This window comes from Phytophthora ramorum (genome assembly GCF_020800215.1).
Source record: "Phytophthora ramorum isolate Pr-102 chromosome Unknown Phyram_PR-102_s0004, whole genome shotgun sequence".
In the NCBI taxonomy this organism is placed as follows: domain Eukaryota; phylum Oomycota; class Peronosporomycetes; order Peronosporales; family Peronosporaceae; genus Phytophthora; species Phytophthora ramorum.
In genome coordinates, this window is record NW_027150650.1 from 2395777 (window position 1) to 2422815 (window position 27039).

Genomic DNA, 27039 nt, shown 5'->3' on the forward strand with positions numbered 1-27039 from the left:
CCGCGGAGTCGACAAGGCTCCAGCGGCAGCGAGCGGTGTTCCACTGCCGCTGCGCGAACGCTTCGAGCTCGAAGCGTTCGGGTCGTCCTCGCGTGGACGACGCAGACCCACATTGGGGTCAGTGTGGCCCGGAGACAAGATGTCCTTGTCTCCTTCGAGTTCCCCCTCCTCGACTTCGCTTCCGTAGTCGAGGGGAACTCCCTCTCCACCCGGAGAGTAGATGCCCACTCCGGTTTCGACAGCAATGATCTTGCCTGTCTTGTTTCGGATGGCATGTTTCTCATGCCATCTCGAGTGGTATCCAGCAACAGAGAGGCGACTCTCTGTTGCCGCGCTTGTCGGCATCGCCGTCGAGGCGATGCCAGTAGCGGTCGTGGCTGAGGCAGCGGCCGTCGTCGCCTTGGAGGCGACGACAGCACTTGCTGTTGCCGAAGCGGCCGGCGTCTTGGACGAAGACGTCGTTGGCGTGCTCATTGGGAATGAGCACGTGTTCTCCCGAAGAAAATACGGATTGACGTGTCGAGACCGGCACGTCAAATCCTAACGGGGGGATGGTGTAGCGGGGCTACACATTCGGTTCACCTCCTACCTTAGTGCAACATGCACTAAGGCATACATTCAGGTGACCACCACAGGGTGGTCCACATTCATAGCAAAAGGCATATGACTGGTAGAAAGTAACACCTTTCTACCAATGAGAGTCATTCAATAGATAGGGGTTCTGCCAGCCATCCAATGGCAGAACCTCTCATTAGAAATATCAGTTTTAGGAGGAAACCCCATTTACAATCAATACAGTTCTCATTTACCACCAAAGCTTCCGTTTGGTTCATTTATCTAGGTTTAAGTATACTTGTGGATACAAGTATACTGAACTTAAGTAAACTACTCCTACGCTTCCTCCTACACGTGCGCACACGTGTAAGCTTAAGTAGTGGGTCTAAGCAGACCCATTACACAGAAGCTTGTCTCTTAGGTGTTCTTGCCGATCGGGGGTCGTGAGCTCGCTGGTCAGTAGCTCCTCGAGCTGCGTAACAGAATGTAAGAAGTTGCCGTTGTGGGAGACATACTCACGGTACCAAGCAGCGGCTGGTCCCTTCAAGTTTGCCACCAAGAGCGACAATGGGTGTTGATGGGGTGAGTTTGATATTCTTCGACTCGAAGTACAGCTTGGCGTTGAAGATGTAGTCGGCGTGACAATCCCCGCTGCTTAAGCTCTTGATAGCAAATGAAGAACTGAATGGGATTGAGAGATAGCTGCTAGCGCTGTCCTGCTTCCTCTTGCTTGCTACCTTAGACATGTAACCCATGCGTGCGTTTCCTTAAGACGTCTTGAACTTGGTGAAGTTGGCGAGCCGGTCTATCCATTGAACCCAGGCGCACCAGGGTGAGAATGGGTGAGATGGATGAATTGTCTGCTTGACGTTGTCATTCTCCCGCATGATGAAGCACACTTTAGCAAGGAAAATGCGTCTGATGTTCAATCTTTCCTCGGTCGCGCCCTTGTCGATAAGCACTGTGCCATTGTCGTAGACTTGCTAGATGAGAAATGGTCCCTTCGCGACCACCTCCGTTTTACGACGATCTCGAGGTGAGAACCGAAGCATCATTTGGTCACCGACCTGATAGAAATGCTGAATTCGAGTGAGATTTTCGCGACCATTCTCTTACAGAATGGCAGCGAACCTTTGCTTTGAGAGAAAGCTCCAATTTGCGAAATGGAGTTTCCGAGTTATCATATAATCTTCAAAACGCAACTGGGCCAAAACCGCGCGCAACACCGAGTGGTAACTCGCGCGAATAGCGTAGGCAGCGTAGTCGAGCACAACTTCGAGTTGATTACTGAAATCTGGTCGAGTGCGGCTTATGTTGCCTATCTCTAAGTGAATACGCTCGCTCGTGGCGTTTGCTTGCGGAGTTTTGGTCGAGATTGATTTGGCCTTGATTGCCATTGATCGGAGAAGGACTTGGAACTCCTTGCCAGTAAATTCCGGTCCTCGATCGTGAATCACTTGTTTTGGCCGACGATAGCGGCACAACCAGCACCGCTCGAAACTAGGCGCCGTTGTAGCTGGTGTGTGTCCGTGCTGCATCATAACTTCTAGCCAACGAAATTGGCGTTCGATTGCAGTGAGACAGTAGTAATTTCCTTCGAGTGGACCGACGAGATCCACATGCACCACGTCGAAAGGGCGATCGTTGTTTGTCATTGGCGTCGGTGGAAGATGTCCATACTCTTGTTTTCCACCGTGCAACCTCGCTCGTTTGCACTGCATGCAGGCTGTGACGTGATTTTTCACTTCGTTCTCCATGCCTGGCCGCCTAAAGGTCGACATGGACCGAAATTGCTTCTCGGCACCAGGATGCAGCAAGTACTCGTGGTCTTGAAAGACTGCTGCCGCTTCAGGTGCCTAGAAGAAAGGAACGTTCTTCGACGTCAACTTGTTGAGATTCGCTGTGAGCGCCGATTTGTTTATTATCATTTCCCTGTAGTACGAGATCATCCGGAGAAACCTGAGCAGCTTCTTCTTGTTCCGAGGCTCAGCAATCTGCTGAATGGCTTAGACCTTATTTGCCTGAGGCTGAATACACTTCGGGGTCAGCGTAAATACTAAGTTGTTCACTGAATCACGCAAGATGTGGCACTTCGAGGCGTTCAGAGTAACATCGTACTCGCGCAATCGCTTGAATACAATCCATAGATGCTCCAAGTGATCGCTCTCTTTCTCGGGAAAGATCAGAATGTCGTTGAGGTAAAGGATGACGAAAGGTAAGTCTCCAACAATTCTCTCCGTGAAGAACCGGTACGAGATCCCCATGGGGAGACGCTTGAACTGGAACTTGCCAAACGGAAGACAGAACGCAATAAATGGGCTGATCTGTTTTGCTAAGCGTCTGGCGAAGTGACCCATGTTGGCGTCCTATGTGCCCGTGCACTTGGCTTTATCGAGACGTAGCAAATTTAACTGATCTTTGGCACGTAGTACGGCGAGCGACGTAAAAAGCAATTGAGCCCGGAGGCTCACGAGCAGCCGGAGTGCTCCACTTGGCTTCAGCAGGAAAAAGGCAGGTGCTGCGGCTCCCGATCCGTAGATCTGTTCTACAACGTTGAGATCAAGGAGTTATTTCATTTCACGACGTGATGCATCCTCCTGGCTGCGAGTGACCGAGTAGGATTTAGCGTGCGAGGGCTCGTAATTGGTAGCACATAGACTGGCAGACGAATTCTTCCCAGTCGACCATTGTATAGATCATAAAACTCTTCTAGCAACTTGTGGTAGCAATACTGGAGAGCTGCTTTAAGATGCTACGGCAGCAAATCAGCAGGTTTGACGATCGTGGCATCACCTGCAAACAGTTTATCATCGCATTCTTCCAGAACCTCCACTAGTCCACGCGCACCAGACGCTTCTGGGACCTTGTCCGCCGTCTTAATTGTCATTTCACTGTTGTCCCATTGGATTCTTCCAGCACCAAAGTTCACCACAAGACCGAGTGTCGTCATAATATCTCGTCCGATCACGATTTCGTCCTTGAGGTTTGGCAGAACTTCAAAGGCGTGAACAATGACTGAGTCGCGCTTTAACTGCGGGATACGGAGCCGAACGGTCATACTGCCTCGGCTGGGTGTGATCCCTTCTGTCAACGTGAACGAGACGCTCGACGTTTCCAACGCAAAGCCTTTAGACTGCAATTCTCGCATGAAGTCGCTGCGAATGATGCTGCGAGCATCCACTGTCGAGCAGGGCGTAATATTGTTACTTGCCGTGTTCCAACTTGATCATGACGCGCATCGGCAGCGGCGATGGGTTAGATGAAGTGTGGAGCCCCCACGACCATGAAATCTTCATCACTGGAGCTGTGATCACACTGATCTACATGCGTTTGCTGGTTGTTTGCTTGTCCACTGAGTTGTCGAGTGCTACGACCGCGCTGGCGATCAGCTTGTTGGTGTTCCTCTTGCTGACGGTTTTGCTGGAGGGCGCAACAATCCTGAGTGTTGTGCGTGGCTGTCCTGTGGAAGGTACAATACTTGTTGCCGGAGGGTGTGTTGCCATTGCCATCGGTGTTGCCTTTTCCTCGATTGCCACTGTGTGGTTGCTCACGATTATAGTTATTATTATTGTTGTGGCTATTGTTGTGGCTATTGTAGCTGTTGTGGCGCCCATTGTTGCGCGAGTTGCTGCGGTTGTTGCTGTTCCGGCGCTCCTGGCCATGCGATCTCGGTGCACGGTAAATACGTTGCTCGCCTTGCTCAATACGTTCGAAGAACGGAACGAGCGCAGCAACTGTCCAGTAAACTTGTCCACTGGCGTTGTACCTTTTTTTGCCATTCATACGGAATATCACGCTTGAACAAGCGGCAATGTGCGTCCTCGCACATGGCAGAGTTCTCGCTCAGTCGGCCAGTGTTTTATTCATTCGGGTCAGTGATCGTAAGCGCTTGCTGTATTCGGCGAGTGACTCGCCTCAATTCTTCTTAACCTCCCAAAGCTCTTCCTGGAGCTTTTCACTGTAGTCGACAGGTAAGCCCACTTTGGATGCAGCGTAGAGTGTGTGCTCGAATTTATCCTCCATCAATGAACTTGGGCATTTTCTTGGTGACGATGATCCCTATCTCATTGTCGGCATGGTGTACGACGATGGCGTACGTCAAGTAGAGCTCCTTGTCATCCTTGCGCTTGGAGCCGTACATCTTGGCGGGTTTGACGCGACGGGTGGGCCTGGTCAATTGCTAATTTGAACCGGTTCAAAGTGACAATCCCCGCAGCTTAAGCTCTTGATAGCAAATGAAGAACTGAATGGGATTGAGAGATAGCTGCTAGCGCTGTCCTGCTTCCTCTTGCTTGCTACCTTAGACATGTAACCCATGCGTGCGCTTCCTTAAGACGTCTTGAACTTGGTGAAGTTGGCGAGCCGGTCTATCCGTTGAACCCAGGCGCACCAGGGTGAGAATGGGTGAGATGGATGAATTGTCTGCTTGACGTTGTTAGGCGACGTCGTCGTCCTTTGTACCGGTGAATTTCGGCATGGTGATGCCCTCGGCCCTGTACTCACGTGTGCCCTGCGGTGAGTGGTCGGGTGACGACTGTTGCTGCGGCTGCTGCGAGCATGATTGTTGTTGTTGCTGCTGCAGAGTAGCCGCCATCTGGCGTGGCAGCTCTGCTGTCTGAGCCATAAACTGCTGCTCGTGCATCATCGCCGCGAGAGAGGCGAATGCCTGCTGCTCGTCGTCCGTATGTTGCATCGCTGCATCGTTTGTAGTTTCGCCAACGTTGACACGTCCTTACTAGACGAGCGCCCAAGCTTCTCAACCAAATCAATCACAAAGGTTCGAACGAAGTCACAGACGCTCCCTGGAGCGCTGCTTCCGGCAATACCTGATAAGCCCCAACGAAGCCAAAAGCCAACGCGTACCAAATCCCTGGTACACCCACCCCATTCACCCCGAAGCCTTGTCCACTCTCAACCGTCCCGAAAGAACAGCAACTAGGCGGACAAGTGCGGAGTACCCAGTACACCTGGGGAAAGCAAACGCCGACTGAATGCGAAGTCGGCGAGGAAATCGGCGGAAACTGTACGTGGCTGTGAAGATGGCGATTGGTCTGCGCTGACCTATAATGTGTTACCACGAGGTGATGTGCGACAATGCGCGTCTGCGAAGATGATGTCTCCTCCCCCAGAAAAAAGTGGACGACGCGGTGGAATCAGCGATGCCAGTACCAATGAAGCTGAGTTGGCGGGCGAGCAGAGCACACACGCGGCGAGACAGGAGAGGACGGCGGATTCTTCGACGCACGTGGCGGGTCGAAGAAGATGGAGCATACGAATTGAGCGTACGGCGAATAGGGACAGGACTGAAGCGTGTACACGGCAGTAAAATGAAGGCGGACAGGAACTGGAACTGGAACTGAAACTGCAACGGAGGTCGGAGAAGAAGTGCGCGTCGAATTGGCAAGTGCTACCAAGTGTAACGTTTTGCTTATGGGACTAGTGGGTTGAATGTAAATGGAAAACTGGATTGATCTTTCTTAACTGCGGTCAGCCCATTCGTATGTGTAGACACTCCACGTTTACCTAGTATGTGCCAGGTTCGCTCATTGCAGGTGCCCTCCGCTGTATTAAGAGTGATTTGTCCCAATCATTTGGTGCTGTCACACCTGCCTCTCCGCCAGACAGTCTGGGATTGACCAGACAACCATAACTTATATTTTTGAGAAAATCCGTCCCCTAAATACTCTAGAAAAGTATATTTTCAGGTGAATCACTTCCATTTGCGCGCGCGCGGCAATTAGTTCCGCGCTTTTTGCCACAGCTACGCTGGCAGATTATGTGGCACGGAGAACTATTAATTGGTGCACGTGGCCGCTCTTCTGAAGACCCAAGTTGTCCAACCTTCGTGCGCGATTGCAGAGAGCGTAGAACAGGATGGTAACTTAGACAAAAATAAAGTGTAGGAGATAACTCTGCGCATGAAATTCTTAAACGTGCACACGGACGGGTCACTGCAAACATCTGTTAAGTGAATGCTCGACCATCGATGAGCAGAGGTAGGGAAGGACAAGCGACAGCGATTGACGCTCTCGTCTTGGTTCGACCTCTTCATCTAACTGTGTCGGGCATTGATATCGGCGTGGAGGACTCATGACGTCAAACAGCCATCATATTGCCTACATTTGTTGACGACCATCACGAAGCCTAATCTCCACGCCTGCGTTGTCCAGACGTTGCTGGAGGACATCATGGTTGACTCACTTCACGGTAACCATTGCCAGAGGGTGAAATCCACAAAAGCGACACCAGGGAAAAGGGGTTAGTATATATTTGTGCTGCTGATAACATGTATGAAAATTAACTGAGTTATATGCTGTTTTACTTTAATAGGATCACGTGCTGAAGGCGTAATTGAAGTGCTTTAGCAGATTGCTGGTAATGAAAACAAGACCTGTTGAGGAAGAGGCAGATTGTCTTTTTTGACGAGAGCATTACGTTAAAGCGCCAAAAGATTGCCCGTAGCGAACAAGAGCATGAGGCAGCAATGCGAGCCGCATTTATTTGCGAAAAAAGATTCGGCGGGCTTGCTAATTACGTTGCAGAAAAATCTACGGGAAATGCACTGTAACATGGCTGAACTGGAGCTGCGAGGACGTACAAGCAATGGCGGGGAAGTGATTGATTTGCAAAATTGTATTCAAAAGCTTGGGATTGTGATGGAGGCCTGTCTACACTAATAGCAAAATTATTTGCAACACACGAAACATGTTTAGCGGTCTCGTTTTTTTATAATGAAGTTGAAATTGCTACTTTGTCAAATGTGTCATCAGCGATATCTCATAAAAAAAAATGTATTACTGCACTGGTTCGGAATTGTTGTCTTCGTTTCGTTGGAGGTTGTACTGGGGTCTTCTGTAGCCTTGCGACCACACAAACTTGCGATTTTTTTCTCGGAGGACACACGTACGGGATTTTTGACTTGATATCTTGATACCGGACGGACTGTAGCGAAGCGCTCGGGTTTCACGACCATCTTAATGCGTGTAGACTTTGTCGATTTCGCCGACCATGCCGTAAACGTTTTCGCGACTGCTCATACAAGAATTGCGGAGACGCATAATTGTATGGATTAATGACGGCACATTTTTAAGACCAACTTCAAGTGGCTTTCTAAGAAGTCGACTTTTGGTGGCCATTAACCCAAATGACTGCTCAACTCGAATACGCAGCTGGCTAACAAAACGTTATGCGTATCCTCAGACTCATTCATTCCGTCAGCCGCGCTGTATGGAGTTAACATTGTTTCTGTAGGTGTGCATGCATTATCCCCCACTAAATAGACATCAAGAGGGAGATTAGTACATATACTTTGCAAGGAGGAGAGCTGAAAAGCTCACACATCAATAGTGCCACCAACACATCGAATTGAAAATGATTTTAAGCCAGAGAGATGATCAATTGACATCTGTACATTAAAGGCATAACAGTGGTAATGACCAGAAAAGCATGAGCCGTTTCACGTTTGCTAAGAGTCTTGATACGACACAACCAGCCGTCAACGCCACCAATACAACCTCGCAATGCACGGTGCGTACTAAATGACGCAAATGCATTACATTGCGATGCCATCTCTGTTTCCGACGTGGGAAATCTAATAGCTAACGACTCACAGGCAATCAATGCATTCATAGCTGGACCCACATAACGAAAAGAGGCAGGTACACTAAGCGAAGCAATTGCAGATATGTCCTCGTAGGAGCCACCTGTCAGCCATCTCAAGGTACAATGCAACACAATGAACTGTAGCATGTGGGTGAACAGCATGTAGAATCGGATCTAGCAATCCACAGAGTTGATGGAAAGTAGTGAAACTCATCCTATAACGACGCTGGAAGCGTCCTGGATGCATTAGCACCTCAGAAAGAGTCTGGTCTCACACAAAGAGTGTGAACCACATAACTCTCCCAGTTTGGTTCTTATTTTGGGACTTTGGGACGCCTACATCTCCCGGGAAAATAGGTACACTCCCGGACAGAATATTACGGCCACCGACATTTTTTGCTATAACTTTTGTTTTACTGGGAGTTGAGGTTTGCTGTTTAGGTATGTGCTGTAGGCACCCTAGTGAAGCATAGTTACGATTAGAAGTTTGCGAAGTTCGAGCTGCGAGGGGAGGCTCCCATACAAAAAAAAAAAACATTTGTGGACCTGGACACAATATACGGCCATCCAGACCCATACAAAAATTAAGTCAAACGTCATGAAAAGATTGTGTCATAAAGTAAATGCTCTCAGAACCACCAGTCCACTGGCAAGCTGCTGCCGCTCCCTGCTCGACCACCTTGTGCTCTCACTGTCATTCCCCAACCGGATGGGCAGAGGACCATCGCTGACCGAGGCGGAGCGCGGACGGATCCAAGGACTGAGCGAGGGCGGCTTCAGCATCCGAGCTATTGCCGAAAAGACGAAGCGCTCAAGGGACTGCGTGCAGAGAGTTTTGAAAACAGGCTCGACGCGGCGTCGTACAGCAGGCCGGAAACCGTCGCTAACCAAACGGCAGACACGCCGCATCGTGTACAACCTGACATGTGGCCCACAATCGTCATCTCTGACGAGAAGAAATTCAATCTCGATGGGCCAGATGGCACTGACGTGACATACGGCGGCCTACCAGACAGACTGTGCGGCGGCGGAACGGTGGGGGGGGGGGGTGTCTGTAATGATTTGGGGGAGCTGTAGTGCAGCCGGAAAGTCGAAGCTCGCAGTTCTCCAAGGGCGACAGACTTCCGAGCACTACGTGTACACAGTGTCGGAGTACATGCTCCCGTTCGCACACCTCCATCATGGCATGGACTACATCTACCAGCAAGACAACACGTCTATTCACCGCTCCAAGTTCACGACCGCATTCTTTGAGGAGGAAGGCATCCGCGTTCTCGACTGGCCTGCCCGTTCTCCGGACTTGAACCCAATCGAGAACGTGTGGGCCATGATGACTCAGATCATCTATCATAATGGCAAGCAGTACGACAGCGCTGCTGAACTGACAGCGGCTATTTATGCGGCGTGGGAGGCTGTTGACCATACTTACTTGCGCAAGCTCATAGACTCGATGCCAAGACGCTGCATCGAAGTCATCTCCAAGCAGGGCAACACAACGCACTATTAATAGCAAATGACACAATCTTTTCATGACGTTTGACTTAATTTTTGTATGGGTCTGGATGGCTGTATATTGTGTCCAGGTCCACAAATGTTTTTTTTTGTATGGGAGCCTCCCCTCGCAGCTCGAACTTCGCAAACTTCTAATCGTAACTATGCTTCACTAGGGTGCCTACAGCACATATCTAAACAGCAAGCCTCAACTCCCAGTAGAAAAAAAGTTATAGCAAAAAATGTCGATGACCGTAATATTCTATCCGGGAGTGTACGGGCCTTAGAGTTAGTATGGGCCAACTATCAATCAGCGGGATTTGTGGGGTTTATCCCCCACTCCACTTTTTCAAACCATACCTAGATCCCTCAAAAGTCAGGCAATCACTTTTAGACGTCCCAAAACACCTTTCTGTACTAGTATGAGCCATGGACAACCCTACATGTATACTTCTCTGTCCGGCCAATTTATACGAATTTGGACTTTCCGCCTCTCAGTCAGTTAAATTTTGGAGTTAAACGCGAGGAAGTAGCTTAAACGAACGAGCAGATCACGAGTTTTGTTTTGATATTTTTGTTTGTCAGTTAACGCAATCGATATGCTAAATAACGTTGCAAACGTGAGCTGGGTTTAAAGACATAATAACCTTTTTTTCGTAATCCGGCTATAAATTAGCGATATTAGCCCAAAAAAATGCTACATCATCTTCATCGTTTTGCGATTATCCTCGTAATAGCTCAATCTATGAAACCTCCAGCCTGACTGAAGAATTTCAGTATTACAAACGAGGTAGTATTCGATGTTATGATCATGATACCTATTCTGCCCTAACCTAAGCGCTTTTTCATCCAATCATAATCAGGTACACAGAGGTTAGCAGGAAAAGAGCGACAGCAACGCGCTTGTGCGGAGGGAGGTCCTTCTTCGTTGGGGTCTTGGGCATGATGATCGGGAGGGGAGAAGTCTGGATGCAGGAAGCTCAAATGAGCTGAAGGCGGCGCCAAATTACTGATCGCTGCCAGTCGTTTAGCTGAGTCAAATTTTGACCAATAAAATTCATGTAACATTTTGTGTGGCAAACAAAAAAAAACCAAACTCGTATAAATTGGCCGGACAGAGAAGTAAAGTGCAAAAACGCGAGTGATAGCGAATGCCAGCCTTTCACAGCGTGTTTGGGAACCTGTGTCAAAATCGTACCTTAAAATGATTAAAATTGATCTAGTTATGGGCTAGGGTCTAATGTCTGCCGGCTGCGTCAATTCATTGGACAATAATCGAAATATTCGGTAACTATTGCAGCACTTTACAGACTGTCTCGCTTCATCATGAACGTCCGCGGCTGGAGCGTCGAGGTGCGCTCCCCAACTTACCCACCAGTTAAACTTCTCAGTGTAACAGAAAGTTTGGTGCATTCCAGAATGTCTGTGAGACCGTAAGGGGTCTTGGCTTCCGAGGTCGATGCCTCATTCTGCTGCTCGCCATGGTGCTGTTCCTCTTCGTATTAGCCATCCCCAGTACGTTAGCTATGTGCTAGTTGCAGGTATTCAATGGGTGCTAACTCTTCTTGGCTGGTGCAGTTTTGTGCTGTCTTCGGGTGGACAATGTGATCACCCGTTCATGGGCCGTGGTCTTCACTCCGTTGTGGGTTCTGGACACTATATACTACGGGAGTTTGCTGTTTGCATGGATGTTTACCGATGGGAAGACATTTACGTTTTGCAAGGAGCTGCTGCTGCTGCTGGTGCAAGTGTTTATTGTGAACAAATTGGATGGAGTGGTGGACTGGAGTCTTGTGACGGTGTTGACTCCGTACTTTGTGTGCGAGGCCCTTAATCTGCTTGAGGTGGTAGCGGGGGGTGTTTTGGGCCATCAGATGCTTGTGAGCGACAGTGTTGGAGCTGGCGTATCTGAGACGGAAGGTATTGAGGCGGAGAGGGCGCTGTTGGTGAAGGCGGTTATCCGCAAGACGATTTTGACGCTGTTGCGCGTCGTTCAGGCGCTGCTGATTGGAATGAAGGTGGATGGAACTCTGAGCGGTACTAACTGGTGGCGCGTGATGACCCCTGTGTGGATACTTGTGGCCTACCTCTGCTGGTACCCGATCAAGAAGTACATCAACTCGACGTCGTCACACAGGCTGCTGGACGCTGTGCTCACTGCAGCCATCATCTTTATGCTGGTGTCACCGTTTTTTCTTCTTGCTACTCGACTGGAAGGCAAGATGATGTCCAGCTTTGATATACTCATGCCGTGGATGCTGCTAGTACGTAGCCGTTCTGTTATTTACACTGTGAAATTCTGTGGACTCACACACGATCCGTTTTGTATATTGTTATCGTAGATGGGTGTCTCGTTCCTGTTTTTATTTTGTGCGATCTCCTTGGCGGGCTCCGAGCGATTGATTCCAAGTGGCGTCCAACCTACACGTCGACACGTTCAGAGCCCTCCATACCGTGGCGATTACATTGCCGTTGACATGGACTAAATGGGTTGCCGGATACTTCATGCACGAGTCCTGCAGCAGGAGACGTTTTGTGTAACATGTAGTGCCGTCTCCGACTGGTGGGGTTAATCAGAGACTGCTTAACAAACAGTGTAAGGTTCTCCATGTTGCGCAACAGGGCAGCAACCTTTAAGTTCCTTCGGATGTTAAAACTCTCCAATTCCCTATAGATTTCTCCACCCCTTACAACGGCAAATAAAATATGGGGTGCAACGCAGCAGCGCTTTGGCTGGCCAGGCACATTTTTGCCAGTTCCTGTTCCACGCGTTCAGCTTGCGCGTACCTCTTCGCCGCTCCAGCCTCACGCTTCTCCCAGCTGGACAGCAGGTCGCCATACGAACGCAGCACGCGCGCAAACTCGACACGATCTGTCGGGGACAGCTTCGCTTCGCGCTCGAATGACTCGACCACAGTAACAAACAGACCCTCACTAGTCACAGCCTGGCCCATGACGTGACAACCCCGCGCAATTTGACTGAGGACGCGGGTCATCGCCAGCGCGCTCCCTCCAACACCATTCTGTTCCGCCTGCAGAGTGCTCATGGCCTTACCCAGCCACTCCATGGCTTCCTCAGGCTCGTTCTTGCGCAGCAGCAGCTCGCCGAGGTTGGTCTCAACCCAGGCTCCAAACGGGGCGTTCGGTCCCGAAGCCAACAAGGCGTCCTTGTCGTCTTCAGCGGCCGTCTTCTCCACCCACGCAAGCGCTTCCTTATACAAAACTTCAGCCTGGTTCAGACTCACCAGCTGCTCATCGCTGGGAGGTGTCTTGGGGTTCGCCTTGGGGTCCTTCTCCAGTGCTCGCGTGCTGGCCACCGACAGCGACGCGTACTGCGCCAATAGGTACGGGATCTCGCGTCCCAGTTGCACCTCGCTCGCCTTCAAGTCGCTCGCTGCTTCATGTTTCAACACAACATCCTTCTTCTCTCTCAGCGTCTCCACTGCCTGCACAAACAGCGGGTCTTCCACGGCCTTAGCCAATTGCTCGGCTCCTCCGCTAAGCTCCGTGCCAATCAGTTCGTACAGCGACCACTTGAGCGGCACAGTCTCGTCCTTGGGGAACAGCTTGGTGAACTCGTCCTTCTGGCACCAAGCCTCTGCCTCCTTGGGCAGATTTGCGCGCAGCAGCAGTCGCAGCATGCGCTCGTGTTCCGCCACGGGCCACTGCATGACGTCACCGCGCTCCTGCATGACCTTCCTGGCCTCCGCCACGTCGCCCTTCATGAAAAGCGTGGCCACCAAGTGACGCAGTGCTGCCTGCAGATACACGCTCTGGAAGCCCATGGCCGAGCGGCAGATCTCCACCGTGCGCTGGAGCTTGGGTAGCGCCTTCTCGGCTCGCTTGCAGTTGGGCAGCAGCCGCGCCTCGTCTCCGCCCTGGCCCAGCAGCACCTCCGCTGCCTCTTGGAACTCTGGGAGGGACTTAAGCAGCTCGCGCTCCGCCTGCGTCTCCTCCGGCGCCAACGGGAGGCTGCCGATGCCCACCGAGGGGTCTGCGAAGACTTGACGCGGCGGGGCCGTGGATGCGAATCGGGTGTTGCAACCTGCACCACGAAGAAGAGGAGGCGTAGTTCTGCATGACGCACCGATTCGCGAGCTCAGAGGACGCGCACAGCATCCAGAAGACAGCAACGAACGCAGAGGAAGAGGCATGGTATTTGACACTTCTGAGCCTCTCGGTGAATGGCACAATGATCACGATGATTACTGTTCTTACTGTGGTAGGTGCTAATCCTTTCGTAACGGATAGCGAATCGGAGAGGTACATGTAGTAGCTGATGAGACAAAAAGGCAACAAGCGCATCAAGCACCACGATGTGTTGCCTATACAAACCGGAGATTGGTCACTGCGTTGATGTAGAGTACGACATGGTTTGCTAGTCTGTTTCCTCCTCTTTGCTGTCTTCTGTTGCGGCGGCCTCCTCTCTCGCGCGCTTCTTTTGCTTCCACAACTGCGCGGCTTGCAGCAACTTGAGGTGCGACTGCGCCTGCTCGTCGTCCGGGAAGATGTAGTCCGTGTACTCCTCGAGACCGAGCTCCGTCTGCTTAAGTACACAACATGAAGCAAAAATGTTAGCGCAAGTCCACACAGAGTATAAATACAGCAGCTCGACACGTACTCCGTCCTGCGCGTACGCCATGCGCTGCTTGGTGACCTTGCGGGGCAGCATGTCGCTGACCTTCTGGATCATCTTGGCATCGCCGCTCTGCTTTTCCATCTCCAGCCACGTCTCCATGCACAAGACACGATCCTCCTTGAGTTCTTCGCCTCCCTGTTCCTTCATGTACCGCAGCGCACGCTCGAAAACATCGCGTGCTGCCTCAATGTTTTCGCTCTGAACGTCCTTGTCGTCAGCAGATGAAGCTTCGAACTGGGCAAAACTGATCCAGACCTTAACGTGTTTCGTACGTTCAAGTAGGCGCTCGTACAGCGCACGCGTGTTATCGCGCTCGTCATTTTCAATTTCGAAGTCGATGTAGTGCTTCCAGATCATTTCGGGCATATCCAACACGGGTTGCTTGATTGCCAGCTCGTAGATCGCACGCGCACGCTCAACTTCACCCACCTGGCGCTCGAGCATGGCGTACTTCTGCCACGTCTCGCAGTTTTGTGCATCGAACTCTAGGAAGCGCGTGTAGATCTTGCGACAGCGGTCAATCTCGCCCATCATGAGCTCCAGCTCGATGTAGCTCGTAAAAAGTTTCTTCTTCGGACACCGACCTAATGCTTCGCCTAGAGTCCTTCGCGCGCCCTGTGCGTCGCGCTGTCGGATGAGAAACTTGGCGTAAAGGATCCAGATTTTGGCGAACGTGAACTTATCATGCGGAATCAGCTTCAAGCAGGTCTTGTAAACTTGACTGCAGCGCTTCGATGAGCTGCCGCTGTCGTCATTATCACCTGCCAGCAACTCCTCGAACAGGGCGTATTTGATCCAGAGGTAAATGTACCGCCGCCAGTATTTCTTCTCGGGAATAGGAGGCACATTAGCAATAGCGCGCTCATACACCTCACGCACGAGACCAAATGACTGCGAGCCAGCGGCCTCGTTCTCCTCGAGCTTAATGTACTCCAGCCACGAGTCGTAATCCAGCGCGTTGGAGGCCACCTGCTGCTCATACACAACACGTCGCTTGGCAATCACCACGTCTTCGATCCTGTCCTTGTCGCCATGCTGCTTTTCAAACGTAATGAAGGCGCTGTAAAGTGCTGGCGCCTCCTCCTTTGGTAGCGTATCCAGCGCGTACTTGAACACTGCTCGAGCGCGTTCCAGCTCGCGACACCTCTCCTCAAACAGGGCAAACGCCAAGTAAATCTGCTCCGTCTTCTCGTCACTGCGCAGCTCCTCCAGAGCGCGCTCGTACACTTTCCTGGCTAATGCAAGTTGCTTCTGCGACTTTTCCTCCCATTTGGCAAACTTGATGTAGGCCTTCTCCCCTGGATGGCACATGACGTAGCGTTCGTACAACACCCTCGCTCTTGGAACGTCCTTGGCGCGCATCTCCAGCTTAATGTACGAGTACCAGGCCTGGTCGTCGGGCTGCCACTCCATCCAGCGCTCGAACACGCGTCTGGCGCCGTTCAGATTGCCCAGCATCTCCTCCATGAAAGCGTATTTGTACCAGAACTGAGCCACACGCGGCAGCAACGTCACGGCGCGGTCCCATACGTTGCGCGCGTGGTTAACGAACTTGTGGCGCATCTCCATTTCGGCATACTTGAGCCAAATGGTCGTGGCCTTGTAGTCCACATCCAGCGCGCGCTCGAAGACGCTGCGGGCGCGCGCGAACTCTTCTTGGCTCTCCTCCCACGTGGCGTACTTCATCCACGTGCCCACGTGGTGGCGCTGGCGGCGCAGCTCGTCCTCGAACGCCTTGCGCTTGCCCATGCGGTACTCGGCCAGCTCGGCGGCATCGGCGATGCGGCGGCGCGGCGGCTGCGCGAGCTCCTCCTTGCGCTGGTTGGCCTCGAGCAGAATCTGCTCCGCCGTGATCTGGATGGGCGCGGGCGCGCGGTTCTTCACCACGCTCTTCTTCATCATGGTCGACGACGAGGTGGTGGCACGAAGGCGGCGGTGGATGGCGTCCGGGTGTGGAGAGCTAAATGGACGCGAACTTAAAGGGTGGGCGAACTTAGTGTGAGTCGGAAGTGAGAGGAAAGGTAGGGTAGTTGGGGCTCAGTGAAGTACTGTACGTAAAGTGAACCAGAGGAAGTTGAAGTAGTAAGCGAACGCTGTTGATGACGGGTGGATTTGCAGGCAATGCCAGCGAGCTGCTGCGCAGCTGATCCTGTAGTTTTGCTTGCAGCCTGCAAGACAAAACAAATTGCGGAAGGGTTCAATACATGTACCATCAACACCGCGTACCGTCAGCGGCGCGGATGTCCCACACGACCTCGGGTTGCGACGGCAGGCATCAGATGCCGAACCATCCTTTCGAGCTGCTTTCCTACTCACCTTGCGTGGTGGTGATTCCCAATTTTCAGGCGGCTCCATCAATAATATGCTAAGCTTATCCGTTTATATGATGGTAGGCGCAGACACTGAGAGAGAGCGCAGCCGACCGTCGATGGTAAGAGGTGCTTTGGGCCAAGGCTTGGTCGCGACCACATGAAAACGGCGTTTGACTGCTGGGCCCGTTTACGGTCTGTCGGCGTCGTGGGGTTGGAATATGGCAGATCTATTTCCAGAAAGAGTGTACCACACACTGCCACAAACATCTTTTTGAGGCTATACGAGCCACATTTTAATTTTTGACCGAGGCATTTGCCACATACTGGACATGCAAGACAAATCTCAGGCGAAAAGTGGCCACGTATGTGCATAACCGAGACATCGATCGGTTGGGACATCCCACTCCTGTCATATCTTATACTCAAGCGATAGCGCGTGAGTCGGCAGTCCAACGCATGCGTTCTCCCATCTCATGTGTTTCCACAGGAATTTCAAACAGGACCTTGCTGCACGCCGGCGCCAAGCCAGACACGTCGTATGTATTATAGAAGGTTTGGCGCCAAGAGGAATTGCTTTGCACGCGGCTGGGCGCTATCATGGCCGTCTGGCCTCACTTGCTGCATTCCGTCTCCGCCGCTGGTCGACACCATTGCATTGCTATATTTACAGCCATGCGGGCGGTGGCTTCAGTAGTGGCGATGCTGCTGCCTCTGAGTCTGCAGACTGCGCAGGCCAGCGACATCCTGCAGCAGAAGCTCTGGGGCCTGTCGTCGGGGCTTGCCTACTACGTGCAAGTGAACGTCGGCTCGAGTTTGTACTCGTCCAGCTCGGGCAGCTCTAGCTCCGACTCATTCAACCTGCTGTTGGACACAGGCTCGGCCAATACGGCAGTGGTCACGGCCGAGTGCTGCTCGCTCACGAACGAGCACCTCTACTCGTGTTCGGACTCCAGTACTTGCGTGGATCAAGGCACGAGCGTCAGCGTCACATACGTGAGTGGCTCCTGGAGCGGCCAAGTGGTGGCGGACACTTTCTCCGGACAGGGGCTGGGCACCGTCGAGAGCATGCCGTTCGCAGAGATCACGGCCGAGGACAGCTTCATCTCCACGGGCTACGACGGCATCATCGGGCTCGGGTACAAGGCTATCGCGTCACCCTCCAGCGACCCGCCTACGCCCTACTTCGACACGGTTAAGAGCGCAGACGGACTGGACGACGTCTTCAGTCTGCAGATGTGTGGCGCTCTACAGGCGCTGAGTTTGAGCAACGTGTCCATGGAGGACGATTCGTATCTGTACGCTGGCGAGTTTCTGCTCGGAGGAACGGAAGGACCGAGTGGAGAGAGCTATCACAAGGGAGACATCGTCTACACCCCATTGGTGCAGGATAAGTACTACAATGTGATCGTCACAGACATTGGCGTGGACGGAGAGAGTCTCGGGCTGGACTGCGAGACGATCAACTCGCCCAGAGCGATCATCGACTCGGGAACAAGCAACTTGGCCTTCCCGTCCAGTGTGTACAGTGCCGTGATTGCGGAGCTGAAGACGCAGGTAGAGAAAGTGGCGTCGGATGTCAGCGACAGCTTCTTTGACGACGACTCCACTTGCTGCGACAGCGAGTGCGACCCGACCAACGCTAACTCGATCATTTACTCGCTGCCAGGACTGACCATCTCACTGGCTGTGGATGACGAGAAATCACAGCAAATGACGATCACCATTCCGGCCGAGTACATTTGGCGGCCGCTAGTGGTTTCGACAGGGCAGGGGGAAACTGCGTGCCGCGTGTTTGGCATCTCGGAGGGCGATTTCACGTTGCTGGGCGACGTGTTCATGGATGGGTTGTTCACGGTGCATGACCGTGCGAATGACCGTGTGGGTCTCGCTGTGGCGGACAACTGCCCGAACGGTGTCACGTCCAGCAAGAACATCACGGTTGAGACCATGAGTGCTGAGGATTCCTTCTGCGACTGCGTCGGCTCCACAGACCGCAAGAGCAGTCTGCTCAGCAGCTACGTGCCGTTTTCGGGCAAGCCCTGCTTCTTCTGGCAGTGGTGGATGTACGTGGTCATTGTGGCCATCGTTATCATTATCCTGATGGCCGTCGCGTACGGATACTTCACGTGGAAGCGCCGCAAACTGATGCGCCAGCTTGAAGCGCTCCAGAACCAGAACCAGCCTCAGGTACAGCGCAACTTGTACTCAAATGACCGCCTTGACCGCAACCTGCTGCACACCCCAACGCAGCCAAGTTCCGTGTACATCGTGGAAGCTTACACGCCGCCCACCTCCGCAGTTCCAATTATGAACGGTGGAGCCCCAGTTACAAGTGGATACAGGTTGGCAACTTCGCCATCAGTCCGCTTCAACCCCAACACAACAGGAGCCCCAGCTGCCGCTGTACCGGGCCGAAAGGCATATCCTAGTTAGACAGCCGAGTACCATATTATTATCAGCGCAAAAAATCAAAACTAACATATTGAAGTTTTCAAAGCATGTACAGTCGAATCAACTTTTTGTACGACTTCGACAAAGTGAAGCAAAAGCTGAAGTATTTGAACGGTGCTGGTATGTAGTCAAGGGGATATAATGGGTCAGGTATCTTAGAAGACAAGGTTACGACGCGAATTATTTTTCTTGAAGTGGTTCCTACATGTTGACGAGCAACAAGACCTGAACCTTTTGATGATCACACTCAAGCATTGAGAGCAATTTAACTTTAAGATGCATAATGTATTGCCGGTGTACAGTAGACGCATCAATTGCTGGTGTCTGTAATAATAAATAGGATTAGCCTGAAAGTCGCTGGGCTTTGGAGAACGTGGCGCCCTGGTAAAAGTGTAGGTAATTGATTCTATTGATTGTCGAAAAACACACAAAAGAAGACGTCTATAAGGTACACTTCGGTCTGCTGCCAGTGGCTTCCCCTCGCTCCATCTACTTGCGCGACTCGTACACGCCGCAGCGCGTAGCGTAGTCTGTCAGCTCTGTGCGCACGTTCAGCTGCGACGCCTCGTGATCGATGGTACAGTCCGGTAGATCGCTGTCGACGGCACCCTGCAGCACGCCAGTGCACGTCGGGTTGGCACAGATGTTGGCCATCTGCTCGTCCGTGGGCTTGCCGCTGAAGGGGTAGATGGTGTATCCGGTATCGTCGGCGCAGGTTTTAGCGTCGGAGAGCAGTGGGAGCAGCTTGAAGACGAGGGTCATGGTGGAGCAGGTTTCCGCGGCTACAGGGACCGGCGCGGAGACGGCGGCGAGGGCAATGGCAGCGGCGAAGGTGAAGGTGGTAGTCTTCATGTCGAGTGGAAAGGTCGTGGGAGTGGAGTGGCTTGTTGCTGTTTCTTAAGGGAAGCAAATTGGAAAGTGAGCGTTGTTTCGAATGGAATCAAGGGGGTAAAGACCTTATATCACAAGAAGCTGGTGTGCGTGGATAAAAGTGGTAAGGTGCCATTGATCTTGTTGTGTACAGATCCGAGGATACAAGTCCGTCTGAATAAATTTTGGGTTTCTCCATCGTGATTCACGTTGCGTGAAAGCACAACCGTAGAAAGGCGCATGGCGTGCTGCTCTTGCCTGCATTGTCAAATTGAAATGTCATTGCAGACTACGGTACTTACGTATTTTGTAATGCATGTACGTACTGGTACACTATCACCTTGTCCGAAGTTACAGCAGTTGTGTTTCTGCCAAAGTTAGAGGCAAAGATAATTTTCAGGATTCGCTTTGTCACGTTGAATTGTTTTTCTTGCTGAATTACCAATACATCACGGAAACAAGTGTAAGCTTTGAATTCTGAGAATTGCCTCCGAACATCGATCATGTCTTCGCTTTCCGAACCAGCGCAGTTGTCATCTTAAATCTTGGAAGTCCTGGGACTGGTATTTCTCATTGACTCGCAGGCTATTATTACACTGCGAAGTCCCACTGCTAACCCAACTCGTTCAACAACACATTTGACACGAAATGACGAGGGGAACAGTCTGTGTACCGGTCAATTTCTGTAATGATCCGTTGCCAATATTTCTCTAGAAGCGCCCAGCGCGATGTTGAAACAGAGAAAGTGGAGCGTCGAAAATTAAACAGGAACGCGAGCCTTGACGCATTTTATCTCAACCGATTCGTTCAAGAGTAGTTACTCTCACCTAGGCAGATTAATCAGGTATGCTTTCAAGAATGACTACGATCATGAGTGTTCAGGTTGCCGTCAACGAAAACGTTTAAACTCAAATCGCTTCGTAGCGATTGCTGCATGCCTCAACACATGTTTCCTAGAGAGCAACTCGGTGAGAAGAGGACATCAACTTTGCAGTCGACGACCAACGTGCCTTGCCCACCTTGCATCTTCTAAAATATTAAAATTGTTCGTATTCAGACGAGTCCGTCAACACCTCTTCACATGTGTTTTCATTAGATAAGTAAGTGCCCGCTATGAACAAATTGATCAATCTTGCCTGTGGTATATCTTCTCGAACTCCCAACGTCTCTCACTTTCCAATTTGCTTCCCTTAAGAAACAGCAACAAGCCACTCCACTCCCACGACCTTTCCACTCGACATGAAGACTACCACCTTCACCTTCGCCGCTGCCATTGCCCTCGCCGCCGTCTCCGCGCCGGTCCCTGTAGCCGCGGAAACCTGCTCCACCATGACCCTCGTCTTCAAGCTGCTCCCACTGCTCTCCGACGCTAAAACCTGCGCCGACGATACCGGATACACCATCTACCCCTTCAGCGGCAAGCCCACGGACGAGCAGATGGCCAACATCTGTGCCAACCCGACGTGCACTGGCGTGCTGCAGGGTGCCGTCGACAGCGATCTACCGGACTGTACCATCGATCACGAGGCGTCGCAGCTGAACGTGCGCACAGAGCTGACAGACTACGCTACGCGCTGCGGCGTGTACGAGTCGCGCAAGTAGATGGGATGAGTGGCAGTGTTCGAAGCGCTCGTAATACTAGAACTCTTGTTTTTGTGTAGTCACAATCAATATGCTTGCTAAATCAACACATAACTTGAGTTGGTTGTTCGTGCTAAAAATACTGCAGTGCAGGGGAAAGCTTCTTCTGTATTGGCATAGGCTACATGTGGGTTACCCCTACAGCAAAATCAAGCCGATAGCTCATTGACATCAATAACCTCACATCCGGCGAACATGAGCTCAATACTTTCGTGGATATTGTACGCTGTGCCGTTGACAGTCACGTCGCAGCTCGGCATTTCGGAGTCCTTGGCCTCGTCCAGTAACTTGTTGCAGGCGTCACTTTTGCACATGAGCTTGACTTGGTCGAATGATGGCATACCAGTGAACGGGTACAGCTTGTAGCCCGAGTCGGCGGCGCACAGTCCCGACTGAGACTGCAGCGGGAGCAGCGCGAAGCTCAGCGTGGTGGACGCGCATTCCTCCGCAGCGACAGAGGCAGCCATAGTAGCAATAGTGACAGCAAGCGCGGCGGTCTTCATTTCGCGGTTCGGCTGGGGTGGCAATGCTCGACTGTGACGTTAATCGGCGCGCCACGACCCCATCCAAGGATAAACCATTTGGTTGTCGTGAACTGAATACGTATCAAAAACAAGTACAAATGCATCTAACTTCCGGCAAATATTGCCTTAGCTTCTGTACATGTACTGTGTCAACACCCACTGCATGTTACTGAGGGTCTCGCAACGGCGGCATCGGAATCTTCAAGCGGCACAAGCATCAAGATGAATACCCACTGCATTTCGTTGACATTATTGATAGCTTCAAAAAGCTATCGAGCCGTAGTGATGTCGGCAATTATTTCCGTGGCAATGCTGTCATACGTTACGGTGCAATCCGGCAGATCCAGCGCCACAGTCCCCGCCAGCACCTTGGTGCAGGTGGTATCGGCGTAGATGAGAGTGAGCTCATCGGCTGAGGGGATTTCCATGAACGGGCACAGCGTGTACCCCGTGCTCGCGGCGCACGCTCGCATGGTGGCGGTGGTAATGCGGTGGCTTGTAGTGTACGAGGCAGATTGGGGAATGACCGATCGGAGCCGACGCCACCAACACGACTCCGCTGCTGATTCGGTTCAACGTGCATCTGGTTTAACTGGTGAGGGTGGGTTTCTGACGGTGGGTTTCTGATAGTAAATGCTCGCGGACCGCAACCTTCAATTCATTGGGCTAGCTGCGACCCTGCGGTTAATGTACTGCACTATAGCCATATCTTGGGCCTGCCGTCGCGTGACGTCACTTTGCTTGCCTTGAACGGACTTTCGTCTGTTGAATCACTGAGTGTAATGATGACAGCAGCTTCAACGTGGCACATGCATAATTTCCGCCAGCACGCCTGAAGGCAAATGAGATTTGTCCTCACTTGAATCTTTCGAAGGCGAAGTAACAGAATGCGAGCGTCAAACAAGCACCACAAGTTCGTACCTGTATTTTCATACTTTTCTTCGGTATTTGGGGAGGGGCTCCCCTCCAGTCTGACAACAAACTACATGACGGCGTACGGTGCTAACGTGTCTACCGGACAGGTCGCAGCGAAGTTGTCGACTCCTTGACGACGGCAGAACTGTGTTTGCCGATTTGCTGGTGTTTTCTCGTGATGGCCGCTGAGCTCCAGGTGAAGTTGCGAAATTACGCAAAAGCAACAAAATAAACTCGAAAGGCAGTCGATCGCCCGCGAGCCCTTGATGCCAAGAGTTTGCCGCGTCTGCATACGGAGCCTCAAAACGCCAAGCAGGAACGTTATCAACAGAGCGAGTGCTGCAGCTTCCCACGCGAATGCTTTGCCAACACCGGCGTGGCGCGACGGTGAAGGTGGCGAGGTGTCATTGACTGGATGTTCCTGGTGATCGTCAGGGTTATTTGAAGCCGCGAATCCGATGCAGACCAACATGCCAAACGCCAGCCCGCCAAAGTACAGCAGTGTCCGCTCGTAGCTGCCGCCTAAGCTTTCCTTCACAGACGCGATGGTAGTGCACGGACAGCACGCGACAACGCAGCAATACGTCGGTGCTACGGAGCAGCAGCAGTCACAGAAGGTGGCATTCCATGTCGGGCTTGGCGAGTTTAACGCACGTTGCCGAATCGCAGTGGCAAAAGATCGACGTCTGCATACAGGGTTGACATCGGGGACGACAGTTATCACGGGGAGTTTCGGGAGCCACTCGGTCTGCTTAGTCTGCATCGCCAACGTCGACTGCGAGGCAAGAAGCTTGAATATGCCTACCGGTACGGAGAAACTCCGTTGTGCAATTGTACTGGGTTTTCCAGTGGTGGGAATGGGAATGCCAACCAAAGGCAAATCGAGAGCGCGGCGGGCAGATTTGGACATTCTGAAGCTCAAATGTCCGGTTCCGCATACGAGCGTAGCAAGCGCCAGCTGAAGCGGGCTCGGTAAAGAATTTGGATATGGTACTGGAGGGGACCAGGTGATTCACAACCAAGCGGGGGCAGTAATAGCGGCACTGATCAACATAGTCTCGGTGATCACAAGCAGTGAATCACAGCCACGTCTTCCACTCGAGACAAGTCACGCGTTGCTTGGTAAAGTTGCAGCTTCAACATGTTGAAGCACTTTTTCTTCGTTTGGGCTTCCAGAACTGAAGTAGGACTCGGAGGGTAACGTTACCTATAACAACCATAATACCCTTAGGGAGAACCTGCGCTGTAACAACGACAAACTCAGAATGCATCAGTGTCGTTTGCAGTACTCAATCGATTTCGAAGGAGATCATATATACTTGGTTGATAAAATGATGTTTGTTAGTGCTGCTTCAAACGAACTGCACTGGGGCGACCGGGTATCCCGGGAGAGTGTCGATGCGAGGCTGTTGGAAGCTGCAGACACCGGGCGTGTAGCTTTGCGTCACGGATGCCATTTGAGCAACCGTGCACGGAGCACAGCAAGTGGACACCAAGCAGTCTTCGGCGCAGCTTCCCTTGATCTCGTATTGCTTTCTTACGCGCATCCGTACGAGGCACAGCGAGAACGCGTAGAAGAGGACGAAGAACGCTGCGCCGCACGCGAAGATGATCTGTCGGCCCGTCGCAGAGCGCTCCACTCCATGATGCTCGCCTCTCCTAGGCTTTGTCACGTCCTTGGTAACGCTATGCGAGATGAAAAGCACGACGCAAACCGCCAGGCCGAAGATTGTGGCGCCGTGGCTGTACAGTGCATTGTGGTAGCTGTTGCCCAGTCGCGCCTGAATCTGCGCAACCGACACACACGGGCAGAGTGTGGCCATGCAGCAGTTGGGTACGATGCTCGAGAAGCACCCGAAGAACGGGACGTCCCAGTCGTTCCCTGTTGCGATGTCCGCTACGTGCGTAGCACCCGCCGGCTTGTCCTCGTCTTGCAGCTTTCGCTCCTTCGCGTCTTCGGCGCTGGAAGCCACCGGGACGCTAATTTGGGGCGTCATGACGGGGATACCGTAGCTCGTCTCGTTGGTCGGCGTTTGCATTGCGATGGCTGGCTGAATTGGTGATCTCGTTGGAAGTGCTCCGATTCAGGAATGGAAGAGGTCCGAGGGGTGAGGGCTGCGAATTCAGGAATGGACTGCCATCTTGAGGAGCCCAAATGGGGAGCGAGCAGCAGTTTTCTCCCAACGTGGGAGGACCTCACACCCACTCAGCACCTGTGTGGCTGCTGGCGCTGCGTCGATGACTAGATCTATAGTTTACCTGCGTGAACATGGCAGAAAAACTATCTCACCTGAACCTATTTTTCGGCTCGAAATAACCGTCTGTCGAGTGGGAATCCCTATCGCACGTTCATTGAATCCATCGGTCTGGAGTGAAAGCCTGGCATGTACGTTGGTGCCAGAATAGATTCACCGCTTTTCCAATGACGACAGCGCCGCCACGCTAGTCGTGTAGCTACGAAGCCTACCCAACTGCACCCGGGTGGGAAATCCTTCGACGAGGCTATCGTACGACGATTCGTAGCGGGCAATTGAATTCATGGGGTCACTGGCTTTTGGCACAGCACCCGTGGGTATTCAGGTTGAAAACGCTTTACCTTCCTTGCTATTATCAACGTTGCACGTCAAGCGAAGGGTGTGGTGTGCTGCCGGGTCAATCGGAACAGAATCCGCAACCGCCAGGGGCGATGCGATGCCATTTGGACTACCGCAGATGGAGTGCAGCACGTGTGGCCATCAAGCAGTCATAGGCGCAATTGTCGTCCATGTATCTATCGGGCGATGAGACACAAGGAGCGGGTATTGGGCACACTATTCGTGATGAAAAACTCGATGCAGACCGCAGCGGCCGAATAACGCCTGCATGTAGCAGCAGCCACGTCGCTCTTGGATGTGGTCAACAGGGCAGATTGTTGGCAGCAGTCGCGAACGAGGCTAGAGAAGCAGCTGAAAAATCCTACATCCACTCGCAGGTGCACCAGATGACTTTACGCTCTCTCGACACGTCTCCGTATCGGATGGCATTTGTGGGAATGCTCCAAATCTGCAACCGCCTTGAGCTCATGTATGTCTGGTAGCGATAACTTCAACATGAACCTACGAACAAGCATAAGTATAAGCATTCGAATGTGATAATGTAGTTTCCATTTCGCCGCGCGATCAACGAGGAATGGTGGCGGCGCGCGATGGCTGCTGGTGGCTGAGCCCGTGGAAGAAGCTCGACCAGGAGTGGCAGGCCGGTTGCGCGCGGGGACAGCAACATCTCGCCAAGGTGGCAGACAGCGTGCAGAAGACCTCGTGCGTTGCATTGGAAGGATGCGAGTGTGCTACTGCTGTGCTAACAGTGCTTGGCAGGTACCTCGCGGGGGAGCATTGGGGTTCGCTGGCCGACTGCGAACAATTGCAAGGTCACGCATCGTCACGGGTGCGTGTGAAGCTGCTTGCTGTCGATGATAATGAAGCTCTAACTGCTGGGCTGTCGTCATGGTTCCTTGGCCATTTTTCGCTGTGTAGCTGTGGGACTTGGCGCATCGATGTAGCAAGCGGTTACAGGACGAGATCGGCGTCTTGGTGCGTGTTGTATTGTTTATATGGCGCAAGTCTTGTTGGTTGTTGATCTATGCTTTCGACGCAGGCCGACGTCTACGCGCGGATGAGGCGCTTGCTGGCGGACGACCAGGCGAACGCACTGGACGGGCAGCGCAGGCAGCGATATGGTACGGCGACATGAAGCAGGGTTGACGTGTATGGTGAAGCTGATATCGGTAGCAATTGCTGTCGTCGTCGTGTGTCAGAGCGGATCTTACTCGAGGTGCTGGCCATGTACGAGCACGAGCTGGTGGCCAAGTCACTAATCGCCGGGGACATCTTCGAGTGCGCCAAGCATGAGACCGTAACCGTGTATCTGGCGTCGTGGCAGATGCAGCCACACATCGACCGGCCACGGCTCGAAGAGCTCGAGACGCTTATCCAGAACGACCGCCACTATCGGTGATGTATTAATTTGGGTCAGAACCTAAACTAGCGTGCCTGATTCGGAA

At 52.3% G+C, this 27039-nt stretch overlaps 10 protein-coding genes across 10 annotated transcripts; 4 read left to right on the plus strand and 6 right to left on the minus strand.

Annotated features, from left to right (window-relative positions):
- Window positions 1-10974: 10974 nt before the first annotated feature.
- KRP23_5276 (uncharacterized protein) lies at window positions 10975-12134 on the plus strand (the record flags this gene model as incomplete). Its single annotated transcript, XM_067890324.1, has 4 exons — window positions 10975-11001; window positions 11067-11163; window positions 11227-11912; window positions 11991-12134. The coding sequence occupies 4 exons, from the start codon at window positions 10975-10977 to the stop codon at window positions 12132-12134; spliced, it is 954 nt and encodes a 317-aa protein (XP_067746882.1).
- A 201-nt stretch (window positions 12135-12335) lies between these two features.
- On the minus strand, window positions 12336-13802 carry KRP23_5277 (uncharacterized protein; the record flags this gene model as incomplete). The annotated part of the gene is made up of 1 exon (XM_067890325.1): window positions 12336-13802. The coding sequence occupies one exon, from the start codon at window positions 13800-13802 to the stop codon at window positions 12336-12338; it is 1467 nt and encodes a 488-aa protein (XP_067746883.1).
- Window positions 13803-14026: 224 nt separating this feature from the next.
- KRP23_5278 (Crooked neck-like protein 1) lies at window positions 14027-16189 on the minus strand (the record flags this gene model as incomplete). The annotated part of the gene is made up of 2 exons (XM_067890326.1): window positions 14027-14191; window positions 14270-16189. 2 exons carry the CDS (start codon window positions 16187-16189, stop codon window positions 14027-14029), a joined length of 2085 nt encoding a protein of 694 aa, XP_067746884.1.
- A 1109-nt stretch (window positions 16190-17298) lies between these two features.
- KRP23_5279 (Beta-secretase) lies at window positions 17299-19032 on the plus strand (the record flags this gene model as incomplete). The annotated part of the gene is made up of 1 exon (XM_067890327.1): window positions 17299-19032. One exon carries the CDS (start codon window positions 17299-17301, stop codon window positions 19030-19032), a length of 1734 nt encoding a protein of 577 aa, XP_067746885.1.
- Window positions 19033-19539: 507 nt separating this feature from the next.
- KRP23_5280 (uncharacterized protein) lies at window positions 19540-19902 on the minus strand (the record flags this gene model as incomplete). Its single annotated transcript, XM_067890328.1, has 1 exon — window positions 19540-19902. One exon carries the CDS (start codon window positions 19900-19902, stop codon window positions 19540-19542), a length of 363 nt encoding a protein of 120 aa, XP_067746886.1.
- A 1257-nt stretch (window positions 19903-21159) lies between these two features.
- On the plus strand, window positions 21160-21522 carry KRP23_5281 (uncharacterized protein; the record flags this gene model as incomplete). The annotated part of the gene is made up of 1 exon (XM_067890329.1): window positions 21160-21522. One exon carries the CDS (start codon window positions 21160-21162, stop codon window positions 21520-21522), a length of 363 nt encoding a protein of 120 aa, XP_067746887.1.
- A 188-nt stretch (window positions 21523-21710) lies between these two features.
- On the minus strand, window positions 21711-22064 carry KRP23_5282 (Alpha-elicitin DRE-alpha; the record flags this gene model as incomplete). The annotated part of the gene is made up of 1 exon (XM_067890330.1): window positions 21711-22064. The coding sequence occupies one exon, from the start codon at window positions 22062-22064 to the stop codon at window positions 21711-21713; it is 354 nt and encodes a 117-aa protein (XP_067746888.1).
- A 290-nt stretch (window positions 22065-22354) lies between these two features.
- KRP23_5283 (uncharacterized protein) lies at window positions 22355-22558 on the minus strand (the record flags this gene model as incomplete). Its single annotated transcript, XM_067890331.1, has 1 exon — window positions 22355-22558. One exon carries the CDS (start codon window positions 22556-22558, stop codon window positions 22355-22357), a length of 204 nt encoding a protein of 67 aa, XP_067746889.1.
- Window positions 22559-24352: 1794 nt separating this feature from the next.
- On the minus strand, window positions 24353-25039 carry KRP23_5284 (uncharacterized protein; the record flags this gene model as incomplete). The annotated part of the gene is made up of 1 exon (XM_067890332.1): window positions 24353-25039. One exon carries the CDS (start codon window positions 25037-25039, stop codon window positions 24353-24355), a length of 687 nt encoding a protein of 228 aa, XP_067746890.1.
- A 1129-nt stretch (window positions 25040-26168) lies between these two features.
- Window positions 26169-26993, plus strand: KRP23_5285 (uncharacterized protein; the record flags this gene model as incomplete). Its single annotated transcript, XM_067890333.1, has 5 exons — window positions 26169-26296; window positions 26354-26423; window positions 26513-26569; window positions 26634-26715; window positions 26794-26993. The coding sequence occupies 5 exons, from the start codon at window positions 26169-26171 to the stop codon at window positions 26991-26993; spliced, it is 537 nt and encodes a 178-aa protein (XP_067746891.1).
- Between the last annotated feature and the right edge of the window lie 46 nt (window positions 26994-27039).